At 40.7% G+C, this 24,615-nt stretch overlaps 1 protein-coding gene across 1 annotated transcript in view; it reads right to left on the reverse strand.

Moving 5' to 3' along the window:
- Window positions 1–4,394: 4,394 nt before the first annotated feature.
- The window catches only part of LOC105938449 (NKD inhibitor of WNT signaling pathway 1), a 38,698-nt gene continuing 18,477 nt past the window's right edge, over window positions 4,395–24,615 (reverse strand). Inside the window, exons 4-10 of the mRNA XM_012880193.3 lie at window positions 19,329–19,386; window positions 12,412–12,515; window positions 12,182–12,277; window positions 9,752–9,899; window positions 8,822–8,903; window positions 7,004–7,131; window positions 4,395–5,726 (exon numbers count right to left, since the gene is read on the reverse strand). Of these exons, the coding sequence (XP_012735647.2) occupies window positions 5,194–5,726; window positions 7,004–7,131; window positions 8,822–8,903; window positions 9,752–9,899; window positions 12,182–12,277; window positions 12,412–12,515; window positions 19,329–19,386 (1,149 nt within the window). The 3' untranslated portion in view covers window positions 4,395–5,193. The remainder of the gene's footprint in view (window positions 5,727–7,003; window positions 7,132–8,821; window positions 8,904–9,751; window positions 9,900–12,181; window positions 12,278–12,411; window positions 12,516–19,328; window positions 19,387–24,615) is intronic.

Consider the following 24,615-nt stretch of genomic DNA (forward strand, 5'->3'; position numbering starts at 1 on the left):
GTTTTCTAACAAAGCTCAGAGGCCTTCAAAGAATAGCCATATTACCACTGAGATTAGACTACCCATCGACAGGCTTTATTTCCTATTTAGGTGATGTCTGAAGGCATTTGGTTGCACTGGATGCAATTATTGGATATCCGATTAAAGAGACAGAAAACAAATGGACACCAACCTTTTTAGATTAATTACTATTTAGAAGTCATTTGGAAAACCATGTATCATTTTCCCTTCACTTCATTAATGCACAATTTTGGTTTGGTTTGTAAAATCCAAATAAAACAAAATGGTTGTGGTGGTGCCATGAAAAAATATAAAAAAGATGTGAATACTTTTGCATGGCACTGTCTCTAACTGCCCACGCATCTCTCACCACTTATTCCCTGAAGGTATCATAATGTAGATAAACTAAGAACAGCCATGTAAAGTGTGAATAATTTAACCGCTGAAATGATTACCCTTTGTATTGAAATAAATGTTCTTTTACCTTATTTTCGCGTGATGACAGCTGTTCCCTCGCAAAATCCTGCAAATGTCAAATTAATACTGCAATTTGCTGTGTGCAATTGATTGAGTAAATAATGACAACAGGAGCCAGGTAATTTAAAAGGAACATGTTTATATTTTAATAAAAGGGTATCATCCCTTGGCACAGATCTGCTATCCAATAAATAAACCAATTAATCAAATACAATCTAATATAAACTAAACAAAGACATAAAAAAACGTTAAGTGGTGGAGGGAAAATAATGAGAGTTAGCGAAATCTAGAAGTAAGACATGTGAAAGTGAGTCTGGATAAATAAAACAGTAATAATTATCCCCTCTGCTAAAATGATAAATAAGCCTTAATAATCTTTCAACGTAATGCTGGTTTAGTCTTTCTAGAGTCCACTATCGACAAGCGATTAAAATAAGGCTTTATACGCAGACCATATAAGGAAAATATGAGCATGTTACTGAATACTGACAACCATTTATAAAAAAAAAAAAAAAAAAAAAAAAAACACAGGATGTTGCACTAAAATTATTTTTTGCCACTTGACTCAAAAATAAACAAAAACGTCTCTAATTTCATAATAATTTGCTAATTATTAAATGAGCATATATCCAAAACAAATGCAAAAATAATTCTGGCTCAATATGAGAGACAATGATTATGACTTGATAAAAACTGAGAAATGTGATGTTGACCTGCCAGTTGGAAAAAATAAAAACAGCTGACCTTTTTTTCTGATGAATGCACCAAATAAGCACTACCAGGCCAAAATAACACTCTTTTGCTTTAGAAGTTGTTACTAAAGGAAGAACACTCAAAATCACCGTTAAGGTGTTTGAAATGGAATCAAAAGAAGAAAGAAAGAAGTTTGAAGTTTCGTGTTTCCAAATACATGTTAAGATATGTCCATGGTCCAGGCTTCAAGAAAGAGAGAGATTTTCCGCAGATAACAGGAAGGCTGAATGGAGTACAGCAAAGTTGTTCCTTAAGTATTTGAGCACACAGCATTTGAGATTTGGTAAAAATGGAGGCCATCTGTAAATCTCAGAATTAAGGAGCTACATTCTTTAGGAGGTACAAATGGAGACTGATGTTTTAGCAATGCTAGCCGTGCTAATAGCTAGCACGATGTTAAATCAGCTCCTTTCCAACACATCCTATACAATATAAATAAAAATTACTGTTCCTGGCAGGAGACGAAAAAAAAAATCCTACTGCTTTTCTTCTGTCTTCAGAGAAAAACAGATATTAGCTGAAATTATTTTTGGCAGGTCAACGCTTAACAAAAAACACATATGGGAAATCTGACAGGAAACTCTGACGACTACCTAACCAAAAGGAAAGTAATATTGAAACAGGAGATTTTTGATGCAAAGAACTGCTACCTTAACACTGTATGATAACAAAGGAGAGGTAAGCGCAAACACTGTATTGATGCAGAACACTAAAGTTAAAATCCAATCTTTACTCAATGATGCAGAAAAACCCTCATTCAGTCAGAAAAGTTTACAAATGTGAAACGGGCTATTAAATCTGGTGAAAAGTTTGGTGTTTTCAGTAAAACTATGAGCAGTTTAAGGGTTTAATAACTGCCACCTGTCTACTGGGGTGACTCCAAATTCCTTCAGTATCCCTCACTTCCCATGTCAAATCAGACCACCCTGAAGGATGAAAAAGTCGCTTGCTTGCTGTCTGTTAACACAACAAGACGACCGTATCCCAACTGACATCAGGCAGGCTTGGGTGACATGAAAGTATTGAAGAAAAAGCCACAGTGTCAGCGGGGCTCCTGTCGCCGGGACTTGCTGTGCGGTAATAAGCCTCATGAGACGTGGAAACATTGGCACAGGAGAGGCAGCTGTGATCCCTAGTTAAGGAACGGGGCCAGTTCTCTGCGCTGCGTCCCTGGAGACAACCTGTCTGGGAGGTGCCCCTGCTAAAAGGACAACCTGAAGCTGTGGGGAAGAGAGCCTGGGGGCCTTCCTGCCCATTACAAACACAGGCAACTGTGCAGCAACACACACACACACACACACACACACACACACACACACACACACACACACACACACACACACACACACACACACACACACAATCAGCGAATGTAGTTTAACTGTCTAAACCACCTGTTGGCAAAGGCCAAAAACAATGTCTTGCGTACTATTCAGTGTCCATAAACTTTTTCATATTTTGTCATGTTACAGCCATGAAATACATTTTACTGGAATTGTCTCTGAAACACAAAGTAATGCAATATTCCAAAGTGGAAGGGGGGGAAAACTCACTAAAACTTACTAAATGTCCCCAAAAAAAGTCTGAAAGTTAGGTGTGCATGTGCATATTCAACACTCTTTTGTCAGAATTTTTTTTTTTACTTTTAACTTATCTAACCTTGTAAATTATTAAGAACAAATTCTTATTTACAATAATGACCTGGCGGGGAGGGGAAAACACAAGGATACCATTGACTAAAATCTATTGAACCCATCTGCTTTTAAAAGTCAAATATTTAGTTGTGCACTTAATAAATCTAGTCTATAAGGAAGGGGGTGAGTAGAGACCTTTACACTAAGCTTTAAGGAAGCTAGAGACAGTCCCATTTGCAGTTTCCGTATAATGAAGCAGCAAACTTGTGGAAGAAAATTACACTATTTGGCTTACATTCAAAACACTGTGTGGACATAAAAAACAACTTTGCAATCCCAAATGCACTATACCCAGAGTGACACAGGGTAAATGCAGGATAATACTGGGGGAAAATACACTGATGAAAAGGCTCGAGACCGGGATTCAGGTTAACTTTCCAGCAGGATAACAATGTGCCGTCAGAGCTACACTGGAATGGTTTTTATCAAAACATTGCATGCAAGAAGGGCCCAGTCAAAGTCCAGACCAAAATCCAACAAATCTGTTGGTGAATGTACAGTATATGCACACCGCATCCATTTATTTGTGCAAACTTTAAACACCATCCATCCCTTTTGTTCCACTTTCCCGTTGAAAACCATGTGTTCATCCCTCACATATCCCAATACATGCTTGAGTTTGTGACTGTAACATGACAAAATGTGAAAAGAATAACGAAGGCCTCTGAATACTTTTGTAAGGTCGCATAGAAAGCTACAGCAGCACGTTGTTTTTTGCCCATAAGACCAAAAATGAAGGTAAAAACGCTCTCACAGCAGCAGCTTCTCTGGGATCCTTTCAGCGTCTATGTGCTAGGCCTTCAGGGGACAGGACGAAACATACCTGCTGCTGGCAGAGCAGCAGTCGTGAGATATGAGTTATGGGTTCAGTGGAGACTACAGGCCGGGCTCCAGTGTTCCTCGGCACCAGAGGAATGAGACAGCTGAGAGCCATCGCCCGGCGGCATCACGGCATTGTCAGCTGAGCACTGAGGACACATGGCAGCACGGTGAAAGACCTGCTGACAGCTGGCGGACGGGCTGATGGCGTGGAAACAGGGAGCAGCTGGGAGATCCTGGGTCACAGCCTTTTTTCTTTTTTTTTTTGGGTGGCAGTGGGATGGACTAACCTGACAGTCAAAAGCCAATATTGTGTATGCTGAATAAAAACTATTATGTATATAAGAACTATATAAAGACAAATGAAAATGACACATAGGCCAAACTTCATCTTGACTGATGAAAACATCCCCCTCTCACATAACAAGTTTACATTAAATCTGCAGAACGGGTAGGGTCTGTTTCCACATCTTGACTTTTGGATTTGAGTAATAGACATTATCACTTTTTTAAATTTGAGGGGGGGGGAGTTAAAAGAGAGAGGAAATGAAGGAAAATCAGAGGCAGGAGTCAAATGCATGTTCTTCTGACGTTCCTAGTGGTCATAGTAAAATGGTTTCCACAATGAATACATGGATCAAGCTTACATGATGACAGTATAAATACTTTATGTACAGCAAATATTGGTTGATAAATGAGAGAAGAATTTCTAGTCTTCAGAGCTGCAGATTTTGACAGGTTTAATCTTTGTTCAACAAAGTTTAAAAGTGATTTTGAAAACGAATGCTTGCTTAACATTTCCATCAGAACAACGATTCAGACGGAAAAAAAAAAAGAGGTAGGACCGTTTGAGAGTTTTCCTTCCCCTTTATGCCTACAGTGTGTTGCATGGTTAAGAGCTTGCTTTAAATTCTGAGCGCACTTCAAGTGGTTTTCCAACAGACACCAGTGTCGTGACACTCAGATGTGCGCGCACAGTCGTTCGGTTTTGGACGCACGTTTTTCACAACTTGCCTGTCAGCCATAATCCTTCATAGATTTTTGTATTTCAGACATGGCCTCGTCTTGTCCGCCCTCTTCCTTTTGACGTAGTGGTCTGGGGAGTGTTGGGATGCTGGTCTAAAGGTGTACAGTTCAGTGGGTAGAAGCTGGAAACATCTGAGCCGGGCACCTCCGTGTAGCCTCCTGAGTCTTGGCGTGATTTCCACTCTGAGTGCTCAGCATGAGCTCTGACTCGCTGTCCTACTGCATACCAAAAGCTTCTGTGTGTCTGACCAACATTTTCATAGCGCTGGTTACTTAACATTCCAGCACTGGCACACAACGGCCCCCGCCCTCATGTCCTGTGCCTGTGCTGCCAGGTGCAGCTCGCTGCAGTCAGTGTCTGCTGGCCGGATTGGTTCTTTGCGTCCATGCAGGGGCGCTGAGCCGTCCCAGGCAAGTCAGAGCTTCAGGACTGGTAAAAGTGGTGGTAGTGGTGATGGTGTTCATGGTGATGGTGATGTTCATGCCGCTGCACCACTTGTGCCAGCCCACCCTCATAGAGCACCACACTTGGCAGGTCCCTGACCTGCTCTTTTTCCACTACAGGTCCCGGAGAGCCAAGAGAGCCCAAGGCCCGGTAGCCTTGGCTCTCCTTGGATCGCTGTTTGTGTTTGCGGTAGGGGGCCGCGGACTGATGGGGGGGCGTCTGGGTGGGCAGAGCAGGGGGAGGTGGGGCGCCTCGACTCCTGATCACCCTGCCGCTGTTCTGCGCAGGGGGGGTGCGACTATGAGTCTTCGGAGAGCGGATTGCGTGCCGACCGGAGTCCTGGGCTCTGGGCCGGGCGGGGTGAAGGCCCTCTGCAGCAGCGGTGTCCACAACCGTCTGCAGCCGGCGGTGGTGCGAGTGGGCATGTCCGTTTTCTGGTTCATGTGAGCGAGAACGGGCCTGGTTGGATGAGCGAGTCTGCGTCTCTACCTTTACTGCTTCTGCAGCAGGAGCTGTGACAGAGAGACAAAGATGATATTTTTTAAAAACTGCAAACATTTTATTTCCTAAACAGAACTGTTTGATGCTTTGCAGCCAGGGAACACTAAAATGATTTCATTTTACATATAAATGCATACCATTCAGTAGACATTGTGTTAGGGGGACAGTTATTGCAGCTACCCAGCATGCTTTGGTTTAGTTTTTTTAAGTTTGATGGAGGAGTACTAGAGATAACGAGTCAGTATTTGCGTATGGGGTCCAAGTAAATGAAGGTGCTGCAGCGGGAAAGAGCTATGAAGGCTTCCTGGGAATTCTGCACTTTAGCTCTTATTAAATATGAAATGTCCTTGCAAGCAAGAACGTTGTTTAAGTCGTTGCAGTTTCTTGTAAAATAACTAGTTTCTCTGTTCCTGCAGAGCCACAAAGCTGGTTCCAAACAGTGGTTTCTCTATTTCTCCAGCTTGTTCCCCTTCCAGAATAATGTAAGTATACAAACTCAGAACCAGGCCATTTAACTCCCTTTTTTACATTCCTAAAAGACCATAAAACGCTTGACAAATGTTAGATCTTTAGTTAGTTTAAGATTTACTTGTTCAGTTTTCTATTAACAAAGTTTCCTGTTTTAGCAGTAGTTTAAAGAATAAAATCTATTGAGAGAAGTTTAGCTTCACTGACGATAAATCTAATTCTTGATAAAGTTGGTTCCTGTCGATTTTTCCTAATATCTTTAGTTAAAAGAGACACGATTGAATTTCCTGACATTTGTACTTTATCTTTACAGTCTACAAAATTGACAGAAGAAATTTTTAGCTGTGTTGCAACTCTAAAGTTAAGTTAAGCTAAGACCTTTTGGTGCAATTTTGCTCTCAAAAAAACAAACAGGCATTGCCACTGAAAACCTGTATGTCTGAAAACCTGAAAGTTGTCTGCAGAAGCTGCTCAATTTCAGGATCTTCCTCTTCTCACAGATCCCAGACACAGAAAAGGTTTCTGTTAGCACTTTCCTACAAAAACCAACTTCAAAATAATGGCATGTCATCACTGACCAGCAGATGAAGGCTGAAACTTGTTAGGCTTAAAAATTTCCCCTTACAACAGCCCGTCCTGTTGACGGACTTTCCCCTCGAACACTCGATGTATTGTGCTCGCCCGAGCCCAAATGTTTGTACTGGCAAGGTGTGCAGTGGGCTGGTAGTCCCACCTAATGGCTCTAAGCAGGTGCCGCAGTAATGACGGGCTTCAAAGAGCCTTCCGTCCTCCCCACCCCTCTGATCCCTGGTTCACTCACCGGTTCCAAAACGGGACGTGTAGTTTTCGATGCCTGCCAGGTCCAAGTAGTGGTTCCTGCGCTCCAGGTTCTCATCCACACAGTGGCGCTGGCAGCCAGATTGGGTGTGGTGGTCACTGTGGTGGCGCCTGTGGAAATGAGCGGCACCTCTCATTAGGAAGCAGTTTGGAGAAGATAAACAAGTGTGACCAGGTAGAGGTGGGACAACTGTTACAGAGCCGGGACCGGTGAAATCACACGTTCAAGTCACGGTTTATGGACAAGAGAGAGGCAACAGAGGTTTTGGTGTAAAAAATAAATTACAGAACACATTAACTCTTTAAACAAATAAAAGAAAAATTGTATCTCCTCAAAGAAAAAGGTATGCAGGTGCTTTTCAATTAATCCAAATTGAAATGAAATGTAATATATTCAGTAATTTAAGTGATAAAGTACATTTTTGTACATTATGTAGATTTATTACAAACAAAGTAATTTATTTTCAAGTGTAGTAATTTTTATTTCAGTTTTTTTAATAATTAGAGCTTACAGCTAATCCATCCGTTATACCTGAGGAGACTGGTGCCTCTCTCCAGCGGCCAATGGGCGCCAGTCCCAACGTCATGTTTTTGGATTGTGGAAGGAAGCAGGAGTACCCAGAGAGAACCCATGCTTGCACAGGGAGAATATGTAAACTCTATGTTTATTATTAACTTTATGTGTACATTTTACAGCTTTCTAGCAGTCACTGGCACCCTACACAAGTCTTTTCCACAGAAGCTAGTATGGCTTCTGTGGAAGCTGTTATATGTGACACCAAGCTTGATACACCAAGTTGCTCCAAGCAGGCTGTCTCAAGGACGTGAGGCATCACAGTCCCTCTTTGTTTTCACAGACAGGGGTGCGGTGGGAGCCTGCTGGAAAAGAAACGCGTCTCGGTGCTCAGCTAGCCAATCACACATTTTACCATACATTCTGTCGCTTTGTCCCACTGGCAGAAAGTGTGGGAATTGTAGGAATTCCCCACAAGAAACGTAGTGAACAGTACGCTCGACTATAAACGGTAAAATGGAGAGTCAGCGCAGAGTCTGCCAAGCTCAGAGTATGCGTACAGTACGCCCGAGCATGTGGGAGCCCTTAGGCAGCCTAGAGTATGTGCTAGCAACAATAAACCTAGTAAGTTAATAATATAAAAGTTAAGTTTATTTTGGCCTTATGTTAAAAACAGGGCAGTGTAGTCCAACTACTCTGTCCTCCCGACAGAGACGGATAAGTCTTCCGCTCAGGAGGGAGCTGTGTACGTGGAGGAGCAGAGTGATATTACTCACTTGGGAAGAATATTTTTTGCGCCTTTGAATCCAGTGTGCCTTATATGTGGACACAGACACATATAGACACATTAATTCACTGTACGCCTTATAATCCAGTGTGCCTTATGGTCCAAAAAATACAGTACTTGATAGACATTATAACTAGTGTCTTTTATTGCAAAATTGCATATTAAAATGCCCAAATAGGCTTTTAGACTTTCAGAAACAAAGGTAAAATATGCAATTAAGTTGCGATTAATTTCACTGTAGCTTAGAGTATGCGCACAGTACACCCGAGCATGTGGGAGCCCTTAGGCTCCCACATGCTCGGGCATCACTGTAATTATGCGATTAATCGCGATTGAAATTTTTAATCACAATGTGTGTGTGTTTCACTTTTTCAACAGAATTATGAAAAAAAAATTCCTTTTTGATGATATTCAAATGTGTTGAGATGCACATGTAGGATCTCAACATCATACAGACATCAAAAGGACCAGAAGGTAACTTCACCAGGAGCAGGGATTACCTGAGGAGCGCCCGAGACTTCTTGTCTGTACTCTTGGGGTCTTCAATGAACTTGTCATTTTTCTCTCTGGAGTAGGACGTGTCTGATATGCACAAAGAAACAGGGGGCTATTACCAAAGGGAGCAACGCAGAGAAACCACCCACACCCACACACACGACACCAACCACACAAGACCCAGAAGAAAGCAACCTTTGTTTTAGGGTTTCACTTTGAAGATCTATAGACAAGGAAAAACAACAGTGCTTCATTTATTCTATTTTCAACTCCCAGCCTTTTATAAAGAGCAGAATACCATAAAAACCACGCCGGTTTCAGAAATAGTATTATTAGGATGTGGGATCTGATACGATTTGAAATTAGCATCAAGGCAATATTTTCAAAGCTTCCGGTGTCTGAATCTCCTGACAGATATTTATAGGCAAAACAATAGGACGCAAACACTCAGGAATATATACTTTTTGAGATATTTTCCTCTGACTACTTGTTTGCCAAGTCGTCAGGAAGGAAAGTTACGTTGAACGCTGCTATATTTTCCCTGCAGCTCTGAGAAAGGAGGACAAAGAGAGGGGGAGAAGAGAGGGAAAAAAGGGGAGCACAACAGAAAAGAAAAATGGCTGTGGTTATCAAAAGGACTTGGCACATCTCTTAAGGTTTCTTTTAGATTATTTGAAGGCGGCAAGGGAGGGAAGGGGAGCACTCTCTCTTTACGCAGTCACCCCCCCATCATTAAAAATGAACCCCATTGAGTGGGAGGGATGGAGCGACGCAGAGACTCCAAGGAACAAAGCTTTGACAGGCCTGAAGCGGCCGCCTTTCTGCATGACAACAAACACGTCTTAGTGAGCTGTCAGCGCGGATGCGTAGATGGAGGTTCACAATGCCCCTTTTTTCTCAGCCGCTGCCCCACACTGAGTTAACGTGCGCTTTACCTGTCGCTCCCTGAGCGCAGCTCCTCCACCGCTGGCTTGAGTCTGGAGCGACGGAGAGCTTGACTCGTAACGTCTTGCTGTTGCCGGGGGAGTGGTTGACGGAGGCATCCACGACCTCATAAATGGTGTGGAGCAGGCTGGTGATGTCCTGTAGGAGAAAAGAGCCGCCAGATCTGAAAGTGCCTTGGAAAAATGTCAATGCCCCCTAAACTTATCGGAATGTAATGCGATAGACCAATAACGCCTACTTCAGAAAATGTTTTTACAAATAAAAGCCTGAGAAATTTGGCATGCATATTTGTTCATATATGTACATACCCCCTCACTTGTTGTGCTTTATACAATTGATCATGTTCTTCCACATGTTAACCGTGTCCCCTACATGACTCGGGGTAAAAGGGAAATAATCATTTTCATTGCTTTTTTCCTTCCCAATTATAACTGATTGCTTTCCTGTTGATAGATTCCTCCTCCTGAGCTTTGGATCTCTGCAGCTCCACCAGAGTCACCATGAGGCTCTCAGCTGCTTCTCAAGATTAATACTCTCCGTGCCAAACAACAATTTGTTTTCTTAAATATACGTTATTTCAAAAATGGATTTGGATTTACCTACACTATATGTTTTAGTGGACGCTCATGTTTCGGTAAGTTTACAGTTGTCCATTTACACAAAGTGAACTGAGCTGCTCCCTAAGATGTTTAAAGCTTGGGATCTTACTTTTTAATACTTTATTTATACTTATACCTTTTACCAGAACCGTTGCTACATTCATGCCCAAAAGGGATTGCTGCAAGTCAGCGACTCCATGCAATCTTATGGATTTCCTTACGCAGAAAACTTTAACCCATTTGAATAATAAACTTTACTAGACCGCATTGTTTGATAACATGGATCAAGGGTTATCGTCCATTTTTTGTTATCGAGGTGCAATGCTCAATATACTGTGATACTGGCTATATCGCCCAGCCCTATTAAGAACTCTGTTTCAGACTCGAGGAAATTAGATAACTTGAGTCCATCTACAGAGAGAGCAAAATCTGGGTACACTTTCCAAAAAGTCAGAAAAATTCAGGTGCATGTAGAAGGGTACAGCGAGAACTTGCTCCAGTTTTTTTTTTTTTTTTTATCCATAATTTTAATCTACAAAATCAGAGCAAAGGGAATTTCTTCAGGTGATCTGTGAGGCTGTGGGCCTGTGTGTGTCTTTTATAGACTTTCAGAACGGTGGAAAAGGGGATTTCATCACAAATGTTTCAAAAGACCTTTCCATTAACTTTCTCAAAATTAAGCCTTTTCTGCACAGACTTGGGTTACTGAAATGTACTCCGTGTGCTGCTCTGAAATTGTTCAGGTGCTGGCTCCATCCTGGTGCCATACACAAATCAAGTAAACACTTAAAAATCAAACAATAGAATAAATGCTTCCTCTGTCATTTCTGTTTTGTTTTACTGCTTTTTTCAGTGAAGTAACTAATAAAAGCACCGTAGTAGAGGAGCAAGCTTTTTCTTCCCCACCAAGTCACCGTCTGCCGTCTCACGAGCCACAGGCACTGCCAAAAAACGGCACAACCAACCACACAGAGAAAAGCTACTGGCTCTATTCACTGTTTCAAATTGTTCTAAAAAAAAAAAAACCTTTTGAGACTGTTTCTTAGATCTCCACCAAGCAGACACAGGCAACATGGTGCCTCGTAGGTGCTGAGGCTTGGCTAGACATAATTTGACTTTTGTTCTAGCTTTGTTTTATTTGGGGGTGGTTAAGTGTTAATAAATAACAGGGACGTCTTTATTTTCCAAGAAATGTTTGGATGTTGATTCTTTAAATGCCACTGACTTTTTTTCAAATAAAAGAAAGTGATGTTTGAAAATTAATATTGAGTGTCGCCATATTTTGCGGTATAGTTCCTTATTTAAGGAGGTTCACTGCCCCAACTCCAGCCTGTGTCTTGGTTATGTGTGCTTATGGCTTTTGAAGACCAATTTTAGCAGTAGTCAATGCCTATTGCACCTTTTTCTACCATACCTTTCTTTTCCACTCAACTTTCCATTATTAGTGCTGGGATATAGCACACTGTGAACAAACACCTTCTCATAAATAACCTTTTGTTACATATACTCTTTTTGATGTGAGTCAATCATTGTTTCCTGGACTGCTGTCACTAACATGGTCATAACATATTTCCGTAATAAAACCATATTTCTTATTGTTATAATATAAAAATTATATTTTTATTTTATAATTAGATTTTCAGTTTTTCATTACCTGTGAGCCATCGTCATCAAAATGCACAGAAATAAACATTTTAAATATATAACTGTTTCATGTGTTATATTTTGGTTTTCAAAGTAAAATATTAAAAAAAAATTAAATTCATTGAGGTGCACTTGCATTATGCTCATCTTTAGCTGCTTTAAGTAGAAACGGATTACCTCTCGAGTAACTTTGCCGTTGTTGTCAAAATCATAGAGGGTAAAGGTCCACTCCTGTCTGTTATCCTCCTCCAAAGACACGGCACACTCCACTTCCTGAAACAGCAGAGCACAAAGCTCAGTTTCAAACAGCGTGCCTGTGAGTGGGTAGTTTTGTGCGTGTCCTGCCACCGCCCCAGTTTTACCCGCAGGGGGGAGTGATAAACGTCCCGCTCTGCATTGACACTCACTTCAAACTGGAGCTGCTTCTGTGGCCCTGCGGGAGACCGGCTGTCCCGCTCCTGCATCTTCTCCTCCACGCAGCAGCTGTCTGTCTTCTCCGGGGGTAGAGCCACTACAGCAACACATGCACACACACACACACACACACACACACACACACACACACACACACACACCAACAGAGAGAGAGAGAGTGAACCCAGGAGCGCAAAGATAAAAGGCAGCGCCTGAAGACAGAAACGGTAGGTGCAGTCTTAACCTGAGGACATGTGGTCGCTTTCTAGTTTTACTTGTAAGCTCATGCTTCCATGTTTGGCAGCTGAAATTAAGATGTGGTACATCTTAACGTCACCCTTACAGCAAAAATACATCCATCCATCCATTTTCTTACTCGCTTTATCCCTCATGGGGTCGCGAGGGTTGCTGGTGCCTATCTCCGGCATTTCAATGGCCAAGAGGCGGGGTACAGCAAAAATGTTTGACCATTTTTTTTTTTTTATATGTATTTTATAAGCAGAAACAATCTTTGGGGGGTCTTCACTTTGACGGCACCCCTAAGCAACACCAATCTAACATGCAAATCAGAAGTTATTACTTTGGTGTTTCTGAGCTGCTCAGGTGTACAGAATGTGTGGTTGTTTACAGTGTTAACGATCCCATCAGAAAGGCTGCAGAAAAATCAAAGCAGAGTTTGGCTCTCATGGTTCAAAAACATTTTTATCAGCAATCAGAGCAGAATGATCTCAGATGGAGTGGGATCAAATTGAAATACTTTCAGGATTCAAGAAAGTGACTCCAGCGCCTCCCTTCAGTTGCCTCTGCCAATATTAAATAGGCATTTATGGTTCCAGAATAAATAGAAATATATACAAATATACTGAATGGATTAACGAATAGACAAATCAATGCTTCATGTGAGGTATAACCTAAAAAGGATAAAGATAAAACCATTTGGGATTTATATTTTGGGACTGTGATGACCATAGAAGGTTTATGTTGTGTCTGTTGAAATATTTCTGTGTTAATTTGGCAGAATCCATCCAATTTTTATTTAAAATGCTCTGGTCTTTCAGACTCAACCAACATGGTTAGAAAAGAGAAGAGACAGCAGCCCACAGCATTAATGATCCTCCACCATACTTGACAGTAAGCATGAGGTTCTTTTTCACATATTCATCCTTTGTTAACCCCACCTGATATGTTGTTGCCTATAAATTTGTGGTTCTAAAGTTCTAGTAAAGCAAACTGCACCTTTGGTTTTGTGATGTTAGATGCAGCCGGCATCTAGTGGATCTAAAGGATGTTATGAAAATGAAGCTTTCTTTACCTCATTTACTATAATGCTCAATGTGTGTTGCAGCAAGACAAATATGGGTCCCTGACCAGAATTGTGGGCAGTTGCTAAAAGAAATGGGTCCCTGTGGGGAAGGTAAACCTTAAAATTAAAAAAGTAAAGCATGAACCGAAAGAGTATGTTACACTTATTTTGAAGGGGTTATTAGGAGTAGCAACAATTTTAGTCATTTAGTTAAAAACAGCTATTTAACATGATTTTTTTTTTTTGTTGCCCAGCATAAAAGACCATCAACTGTCTTCAAGGGCTCTTCTGAATTTTTTCTACATGAAAATGTTGTGGCTCCAACATATGGTAAATGGGCTACATTAATATACAAGGCTTTCCTAGTCATGCTGACCCCTCAAAAATAGATTTACATTAGAGCCATGTTACCCAGCAAACACAAAAACTTGGGGTTAAGGGTCTTGCTCAGGGACAAATCGAGATAAGGGGGGTAAATAGCTGGAACCAAACCCACAACCTTGTAATTACATGACAACAGCATTCACTTTAACCACAATTATTTTTATACATCTTTATAACATTTTTATTTACAAATATTGACATCTTTCAGCTCAACATTTCTCACTCGAACGACATGTGACAAAAAACTAAAATAATGCGATCGCCTGAAGCTCAACAGAACACAGCAACTGGTTATTAAATATAAATGGTGCAGCTATGAACGGTATGCAAAAGGCACACATTGAACAGGAAGCCCCTCTGTTTCACTCTTAATGCATCATCGTGATTACTGTGGGGAGGGCAAACTTAAAAAGGCAAAACCAAAACTTGTCTCTAAAAACATTGAGGACAGCAGTTGCTATCAGACTGTACCAAAGTTGTAAAAAAATCATCTGAAACTAGAGCTTGTAAAACAATTATTATTTTAACTAGGAACAGAAAATGTCAGTAACAATCCTAAATGTAGGATTAAAACACAATAACCAGACGCTGCATGTGGCCTGTCAGGAAGTATGCGGGGCCATCATTATTCTACCACTTTTACATGATGAAGAAAAAATTGCAACCATTAGTGTAAATCTGATTTGTATTACTTTATGCTTGCATTTATTTGCACTCTAAGCAGTACTGCAAATGGACTTTGTACATCAATATATGCTAGTTGAGAAGAGTTTCAATCCATTGCAATCCAACGTTATTTATACAGCACTTTAAACACACAGAGGCCAAAGGGTTATACAAAAAAATCAAATATAAACAGCATTAAATTCAGTAATATTGATAGAAAAAACTATTTAGGAAAATAAACCAAAAAAAATGGCATAAAATCAACAAACACCAACATCCTCTTGAACATTAAAAGCCAAGGTAAAAAGACGAGTCTTCAAATAAGACTTAAAGATGGTTAAAGAGGAAGCCTGCCTGGTATACAGCGGTGAATCAATCCAGAGTTTGAGACCGGTTCCACAGAAAGCACGGTCCACTCTGAGCTCGGTTCTTGGCACTGACAAGAGTAAAAGATGAGCTGACCTGAGAGAACGGGGCGGTACATAACGATGTAGGAGCTCAGAGATACAGCTTGGGGGAAGGCCAATTAAAGACTTAAAAACATATAAAAGAATTATAAAATGAATCCTAAAATTAACTGGCAACCAGTGAAGTGAGCTTAACACGGGGTAGAAGTGTTAACTAGGACTTACATGTCGTAGTTAAAAGTCGTTAATCTTTACTCGGCACTGAAAAAGAAATTACACAAGTGGTCTGATCAGGATTCACCAAACCACAGATTCTAATGACCAGGGGAAGGATGGGCTGGTCGTCTGACTTGGAACGCTCCTTGGAGGATTGGCCTCCATGTGCTTAAAAACAACAGCTCCAAAACTCCAGGTTGCTCAAACTCCAGCACCCAGAATGGACAAAGATTCCTGGAAAGGCGACAAAATGCATTCACAAAAAACTGAGTGAAAGTCCAGATGCCTTCGAATTAAGCCTGTTGTAGTTGTCATGAGGATATAAACTGGCGTGTCGGGTTTCTTTGTACCTATCCCACAGTACTTAAAGAACTTGTGCTTAGGTAATTTTTTTTCTGTAATCGTTCAGTTTGTATAGAAAAATATGCAATCTAAGAAACTAGATTGTTAATTTGAAACTGTATTGGGATAATTATCAAATTCATTCAATACACAAAAAGATTGTGATTATTTTATTACCTGTATTGTCCAGATCGACCTTAAATAAATAAGAGAAACACAACTAAATATATAATTATATTGCTTTACAAGTATTTGCAGTCGTTAGCTGACATTTTTCTAACCATTATGTTGATAAGCTCAAAAAAAAACCCTATCTTCTTTGCAAAAAAATTCCACAGAAATAAAGCAACAGGAGAAACAGCAAATGACCCTGACAAACTCACACCCATACAGATGGGGCCAACTGCCACAACGGCAGATGTGTCACTGTAAACCAACATTGAAGAAAGGCCGACCCAAAGCCATAAAAAACAGATCAGATGATCAGGTTATGGTATAATAATGCATCACTAAGTTGAACATTTGAATAATTTATCAAGAAAGGACACCAGATCTTTCAGCGTCTCCTAGACATACAGTAGCTACTGGTGGAACGAGCTAGTACTGCCATTGCACTTTTACTTTTCTCTGACTTAGAAAGTACCCATGAATCACGGCTTCTTTGTTCTTTTTGTGTCTCTGCTCTGTCTTCCCAAACCCCCAGTCAGTCGTGGAAGATGCCCGTTCACACTGAGCCTGGTTCTGCTGGAGGTTTCTTCCTGTTAAAGGGGAGTTTTCCTCTCCACTGTCGCTACCTGCATGCTCGGTATGAGAGATTGCTGCAAAGTCAACAGCAATTCAGGCGGCGGACCACTGTCGCTTTACGCTCATGCAGTAGGAGTGAATGCTACAAGTCAATGACTGGATGCAATCTGCTGGGTTTCCCTGAATAGAAAATATTTTAACCAATCTGTCTGTATGATTCAATAGAATTGAATTTAAATATTCCTTGAGATGCCGTTTTGTGATTTGCCACTATATAAATAACCTGAATTAAATCAGCAATGTGTTTGTCACCCTGGTTCTTATCAGAACAATGAATGATTTTAAGACTGAGACCAGACATGTTGTTTGAAATCCCTTCCAAATATTTATTTTTTTGTGAACGGGGAGTGAAATAATGCATATTTTGTCTAAGCGGGGTTCGTGATTAATTTTGCCATGTCAGCAATGACGGATTATTGTGGCGTACTATTGGATTATTCACATGGATTGCCATGTTGGTTGATGAAAATATTGTGGTGGTTGTTGTCAATTTCACGGTTCTCCATCATGGTTGGAGCTTGGCTCAGAACTAATGCTGCAAAATATTCTGGTCTGCTTTAAAATCTGGTGTTAGTTTGATAGTTGAGGCCACATATTTGGGACATACATGCAGGCGTCTTCACAAGCCCCCATGAGCTACGCTTAAGCAGACTCTTTCAGGCTCGACCCCTGCAGATTTCCTTTTCTTCTGCGGATTTGTCTCAGTCATGGCAACTTCATCAGCTCCATATAACGTGAATTAGAAACCCATGCAGTTCTTTCACGGTAAATGCAGGCAGCATACACCCTTAAAGACCCACAGACCACGCCCCTCCCACCCACCCTCTCCTCCTGCCGCACTTTGAAGTTCCATTCTCAAACCTTTTGGAAGAGGATCAGACCAGCTGTAAAATAGAATCATTAATTAATTATGCCAAGTCAAATCTGAAGCACTGTTTGTTCGCCAATAGAGCGCACACAACAGACCAATTTCTTTCCCCGTGATCCAACGAAGATCAAAGCGGACCTGGGCAGGGGAGTATGCCAGAAACCAAAGGCTTCATCCTAGGGAGCTTTAGCCAACTTTTTGTAGAGGAGCAACATTTGGGGTCCATTCTGTCAGATTTTTTTGAGGCGTTCAAAAGGAACATTGTGCGACGGGGTAAATCTGTTCGGTGGCAGGCTCAATATGGTGAGGAGATACTTATCTTGAGGCTAATGAAATTCCCGGGAGGAGTAACAGTAATCTGCTATCACCCTACTCCTTCTCTGACCCCTTCTCCATCACAGACAGAAGTCGGCCTTTTACAAGTGAAGCTGCTGCCAAGGAATTGGCCGTACATCAGATCCGAGCGGCGAGTCGAGAACAGCCGAGGCTGGCACCCGCCGCACTTTTGACACAAGTGCAGGACTATTTTTCACACACACGCATGAACACCGACGGGTTGGGAGAGTTGCCATGTACTATGAGGAGTCAGTGGATCTGAAATGCCGTGTTAGACACATAGCTGGGTCTTATAAAACGTGGCAGCGGCAAAGTACTACAAAAATGTCCTGCACTGGAGCAGCTTCTTCCAAAACATAACTTCTTTTCCCCCCAACAATCTCTGAGTTTCTTAACTATTCTTGAGTGTCAAACACAGTGTGCTGACATGCTTTCAGTCTATTTGTAATTTATAATCCTAAACAAGGTTTAAAAAGGCTTTTCTAACCTAACTCTCAATTTCAAAAAGCACAGAAAATAATTTAAAAAATATATATTTAAAAAGAGTTTTTGCTTAAGAATGCAGGTAGTGCTGATGTAAAGTATTCATTGGCTTCTTTTATCTCTGACTTCGTCTCATGTTTTTACATTTATTTATTTTTTTTGCCCTAAATTTCTCTTTTAATTTCCTCCCAAAAATTTCTCTGGACGTGGTTACTTGCACCTTCAAGAAAAAAGTCTTTCATCTGCTCTGCTTGTGCTTTTGCGTTGGTTTTCTGTATTTTTCTTATTAATTTTTTCACTTGTTCAACTTTTAAACATCACTAGGCTATGCGTAATTTATTCAGGGGTTATTAGGGATTCTTTATAGTTGCCTTTATGTTCTAGGAGACTAACCGTTATTTGCTATGTCACAAGTGTTGTATTTCATTTCTTAAAGCAACAAGTCATTGGACAACTTACATTTTGGTATGGGCTGGTTACTAGTATCAAGCCATACTTGATTGATTGACTGAGACTTTTAAGAGGTCAGAAAACTTCCCAGATTCTCACTTAGGCTATTAATCGCCTAGGATGAATAAAGCAGTATAGTCCAATTAGTAACATCTGTCTTCAAGGGAGGACAGCTTTGGCCAAGACACATTATCTCTCCTCTTTCTGCTACAACACAGTGAAGCTGAACTAAAATCAAAGTGAAATTTATTTTCCTTTTCCTCCAAATTCTGGGCCGAGCTCGTTAAATGGTTGATATCAGCCTGCGCCTCACGTCCAATACTGTCTTTAAATGGCAGGGAGACTTTCTCCACCCAGAGCTCTTAATCCAGGATCAGATCCAAGAAAAATATGGAGGAACTGAATCATTCTGCCTAAAACTGCTGGAGAGGGGCAGATAAGAGGTGAAGGTGTTTGTGAAGAGGGTAAGAGGGGAGGCAAAACGCCGACATCGGAGAGTGGACAGGGAGTGGTGTGAAAGAGACTAAGTTAAATAAACTAGCAACTATGTAAAATTCAACTCAAACCAACCACAACAGAACAGGATTAAAGCAGAAATATGAGCTAAATCAGCTAAATGAGTTATGTGCTTTCCATGAAAATCAGGCTTACCTTCTAAACGATAGCGTCCATCAATGATCCCTTCACCACATGCTTCAGCCAATGAGTCCTACGGAGACAGAAAGAAAGAAGAAGACATACAACATCAGTTTGACACAAAAGGTCAACATATTTCTGTTGAACAAAGAGCAAAAATCGGCATTTCCAAAGAGTTGCTTTCCATCACAGGCAAAATGCCAGCACTTAAATTACAGCTTTTGGATATCTATATATGAACAAAGTTTGACAACTGTGTGCTGAGCTTAAACAGCAGTGGAAAGTTTAAAGGCATGGTAATTGCAGGGCTGCAACAAAATGAGCACAAGACTGGCAGTTAGATTTCAGATTACGATAGAAGCATCTAAATCGCTGTCTCTGACTGTGTAGGGGATTCTGAGCGAGCCGTCCGGTAGTGGGGCTATTTCTGTGGTTCACTATCATAATCGAGGGATACGGCCAGGGGGGTTTGTTTTTATCCTCACTCGGGACCCCATGCCTGTTGGTGCATACCGCAGAGACTGGAGGGACATGTGATCCCCAGGCTTAGCGGTGGAAAATATCTCGCTCCGGTATTCATGTGGCGCTACAGTCATTTGGTTGAAAAACCATTACTCACATGCTGACAACCGCACAACATTCACACATGGGCAAATATCTACCAGCAACATTTCTAATGCATACAAACTGTCTCTGAGCCCTAGATGCAGATTGGTGGATGAACAGCAGTGCCTAAGCATGCATGTGCAATACTTTGCAGAAACACCTGTGGCCTCAAATGCAGGTGCATCTTCTTTTAGGGTATGTCTCTACCAGCTTTGACCAGCTATACACTGAACGTCTACCCATTATTCCCTGTGAAACAGCTCAGATTGGATGCAGAGCCTCTGTCTACAGCTATTTAAAACGTGTGTCACAGCTTTTTAGTGGACTTGTTATTTGGATAAATTTGACCTCTGTTTCCATTGTAGCTCTGTCCGTATGATCCATGCGGAAGAAAATAAGGATCCCCACAGCATGATGCAGCCGCCGGCACATGTCACAGTGGGAATGTTCGTTTAAGGCTATGTGCAACATTACTTTTCCAGCACACATACCATGTTTTGCTTGTAGGCAAAAAAAGATTGAAGCATCACCTTCCACATGTTTGTTGTGTCCCATACATGGCAAGTGGTAAAATGCAAATGAGACTTGTTGTTCCTTCCTTTCAATAATGACTTTCTTCCTGCCACTCTTCTATGAAGGCCAGATTTCTGGAGAGCACAACTAGTAGTTGTCCAGTCAATAGATTCTCTCCTTAGGGTTGTGGCTCTCTACGGCTTCTGTGCACCTCCTCCTGTTGTGTTCAAAACTTAACTTTTCCATAACAGACCTGTCTGCTATGTTCCTTGGTCTTCTTCATGATGCTGTTTATTCACAAATTCTCTCCAACAAACCTTCAAGGCCTTTATTTACACTGAGATGAAAGTTCCCAAAGGCAGACTTGGTGACCTCTGAAGGAAAATGGTTACAGATTGTATTTGTAAGTGTTTGTGAAAAGGAGACTGAATTTTCAGATATTTATTTGTAAATAATTCAGAAAATTATACATCATAACCATAAGACGACACACTACGTTCTGTTGATTTAAAACATATAAACCCAGAAGTAAATATGTGTTGCTGGGATTCTGACATAACATAACGTATAATGGTTCAAGGGGTGCAAATACTTTTATAAGGCACTGCAGTGAATATGTGTTATTTAAGGCAAAAGGCTGTACCTAAATATAAACAGAGAATATATTCAGTGACTGATCAAAAATAGTGTATCATATCTCTTCACAATGCAATTTGTTAAAATAAAAGTTAATCTTAAGTCAACTACAGCAGTTGCATCTTTTGCAATCGTAAAGTATTTCATTGTTACCAAAATGAAATAATCCTCCAGTCTTATTCATTGAAAGATTCTACCAACTGACTGCTGAGTACATCTCCAAAATAAACAGGCCTATGCCACTGAAAATTAAGGTAAGGTGACCTCTAAATACATAAGCTGTGTCCTTGAATGGCCATATATTCACAAAGCCAGTGTTATCATCATATAAATGTTGGTATATGTGTCAGCGTGAGAGGAAATCTCTGTGGGATGCAGAGAAGTAGGAGGTCAGACATTATTATTCTTTCCTTCTGAGTGTGATGGTGGCCACAGTGTAGCGCTGTGGGTGGCCTCAGTCAGAGAATAGAAAAATGCTGTATGAAGGCTTAAGGGCTGATGCAACAAAGCAAGCAACTGAGATGCATTTGTAGTGCTTGCAGCTTCAACTCAATCTCAAATAAGGTGTTGTTTTTTACCTTCTCCAGCTTTTATTGCAGGAATGACCCTGACCTGGTTGGTAATTAGTGGATTACAATACTATCATCATTACTAATTATTCCAAATTATTATAACTTTAGCGATGCTGATTTAAAAAATGTTTAGAATCTGTTTAGTCAGGGACAAAGAAAAACTGAACAATTAGCCTGACGACACAACTGCATTTTCCCAGAAACATCTGATTTGGGCTAAATTGCAATCAGATGCATTGGTCAATGTTTATCTGCTTTAGTTTAAAAAGCATACATAAATGTAGAATAGAATATAAGTAAGGTAAATACATACTCATAGCCCTCAGATTAAATGATCAAAATCAGTATAGCCATGGTTCACACAAAAAAGTTTATCAATTCATGCATTTTAGGTACATGCATACAATATGTGTTTGTGTATAATAAGCACAATATTTTTGCAAAGTAACATGGATGACAGAGATCAATTCTGGTACAAAAAAGTTTCAAAGATTAATTCTATAGGTCTCTGCCATTTTTTTTTCTTTTCAAATTTATAATAGGTCTGGTCAAGAAACCTGCAGCAGTGAGTCATTTAGGTCAGAGGTGCAGGGTTCAGGGCACAAACTGACTCTTCTTCACTGCCCTGGAGACCAGCTAAAATCAGACATAGCATTTAATGGTCTGCGGATTCTTCAGAGCCTCTTCAGGGACTCATAACAAGGAATTTCCTCCTTGTGTTCTGAAATAGTTAAACTCCCTTCAAGGAAAGTAATTTATTCCTGGACCTTCTTACTGACCTTGGGGCATCAGTGCCATTCACAACCCAGGAACTAAAACGATCGTCAGGCCTGAAAACATGTTTCAGTTTGTTATTATTTAAATATTCCAAGTTGTAAACTTGGGATAAATCCATATTTTCTATACTTCAAGCTCTCGTTACTTTTAGTTTCTTGGAAACTGTAATATTTGCCAGGTGTGGATATCTACTGCTGTGAGGCAGTCAATTAGGCTGAATATTACACTGCCATGCAAAGTGTAATCATCACTCCAATTATTGCAGTTCAAACAGTCCTTCCCAATATTATTATTGTCCACACTGATGCTGCAATATATTTGTGTTACACAGTGTAGCCCTAGCTCGGCGTAAAGTTAACTCCTTGAATACATTAGCTTTAACTTGTTAAGCTTCACTTGGTCCGCATTGAGAGTGAAACAGAAAGTGAGACAGGCATCTAGCACATACTGGCAGGAAACAGACTGAGTGAGTTAGGACACAAAGTTGCTTCCAGCGCCTTCCCAGCTCAGCCTTACTTATGTCATGCAGACACGGTTCCAGTGGGCCAAGTTTCTTCTTTGAGTCTGTCACTGAACCAAAAGGGTATATTAAAGTGCAAGTAATATGTACTTGTGTGTGATTGTGGGAAAGTCCCACAAGGCCTCTCAGTCTCTACGCCGTCTGCCTCCATGACCCACCACACAGGCTGACAATTTATGCGGCCGACGACAGCTCCCCCTGATCGCGCGCCAGGGCTCAGTGGAGGCAGGCCTCGGGAGCAATGGCAGCACTACTGGCATTCCATCAAAACCCAGGAAAAATCTCATTAAGGCTGCAGCCTGGTGCCTCCTGCTCTGTCCTCCACCCCATGGAAGAATACACCTTCGGGATTGTAACGGTGAGAGTGATGATTGCAGAAGAACCGATATTAACTCAAAGTGACAAGATAGGGAAAGTAACAGGGACAATCGACAAATATGTCTGTTTTGCTCGGGTTGCTGACATTCACAAAACCAAATGAAAAAGACAGGATTAAAGATGCTGAAAGTAAACATTAAAGATATTCCAAGGTGCACTTAGATGTTTTTCATGTCTACGTTGTGGGGGAAAAAAATACCTACTGATGTGTGAAGCCACAGAACCATATGTCAGTGTTTAAAGTGTTTATATCATCACAATCACAAAACCTAAAAAAAAAATTATAGTATGAAAGATAAAAAGATAAATCAAAATCTGCATTTTGATTGGCTTTCAAAGTGGAGAAGTGCTTATAAAACAAATTATGTTTTTTTCTGAATGCTGCCAAAATTCAAACGTTTTGAATTACAGGTTTTGTCACATGCAGACATCTGTGGGGAGTCTCAGGCAAGCTGGGCGCTTTTAAATCCCTCCATGGGGTGTTGGCTTATTAGATCTCCAAGTTACTGCGGTCATACTTTTTTGATAACTTCCTCCTCCAAGCTACATAAACGACCACATGAATATACATTTTATAAACACAGATTCAAGTTGGAGACTCTGGCTACTACTTTTGTTTTTGGCCAAGGTTTTATGAATTGATGCCTATGTCTTTCATGCCAAATGTAAGGTCATCGCTCTGGCTTTAATCTTTCATGCTTTTTGTTTTTACATTTTTCCCCATTGTTGGATAGGAACTTTATTTATATAACTACTATGAGGTAAAAGCCAGAACACAGTGAAAACAATTTTAAAACAAGCAGACGTGCAGTCTTTCATGTACACTGAAGCTGTCATTGTGAATGTGTTCTGAGCCATATAAATCTCCCACACTTAGCAAATAAAATAATTTTGATTGATTCTGTCTTATTAATGGAAGAAACAGTGTATTGCATGCGGCTTTTAATATAGATGAGATGCACGTGAAGTCCCAACATTATAAAGCAACACAAATAACTCATTAGGCTTACAGTTGTAAATTAGCTTATCGGTTTGCAATTCCTCACAGAACTACCCAAGAGAGGAAGTGAGTAAACCGAGATACACCAGTGGTAAATCCAAAGGACTGATCGACATGACCCTTGGAATCTGAAGTGGTGCCCATCCTACAAAGTGTGGTAAGAGTATTGATGTAGCCCAAGGAGGGAGGGGAGGAAAAAAAAGCACCATGAGTTATCATCAAGCAGCAGTTTAGACCTGGCTCCTGGCTCCTCTCCCACTTCTTTAAGCGAGAGCACTCCTCACCTTCCAGCAACATTAA

The sequence above is a fragment of the Fundulus heteroclitus genome, chromosome 4 (genome assembly GCF_011125445.2).
Source record: "Fundulus heteroclitus isolate FHET01 chromosome 4, MU-UCD_Fhet_4.1, whole genome shotgun sequence".
NCBI classification, from domain to species: Eukaryota; Metazoa; Chordata; class Actinopteri; order Cyprinodontiformes; family Fundulidae; genus Fundulus; species Fundulus heteroclitus.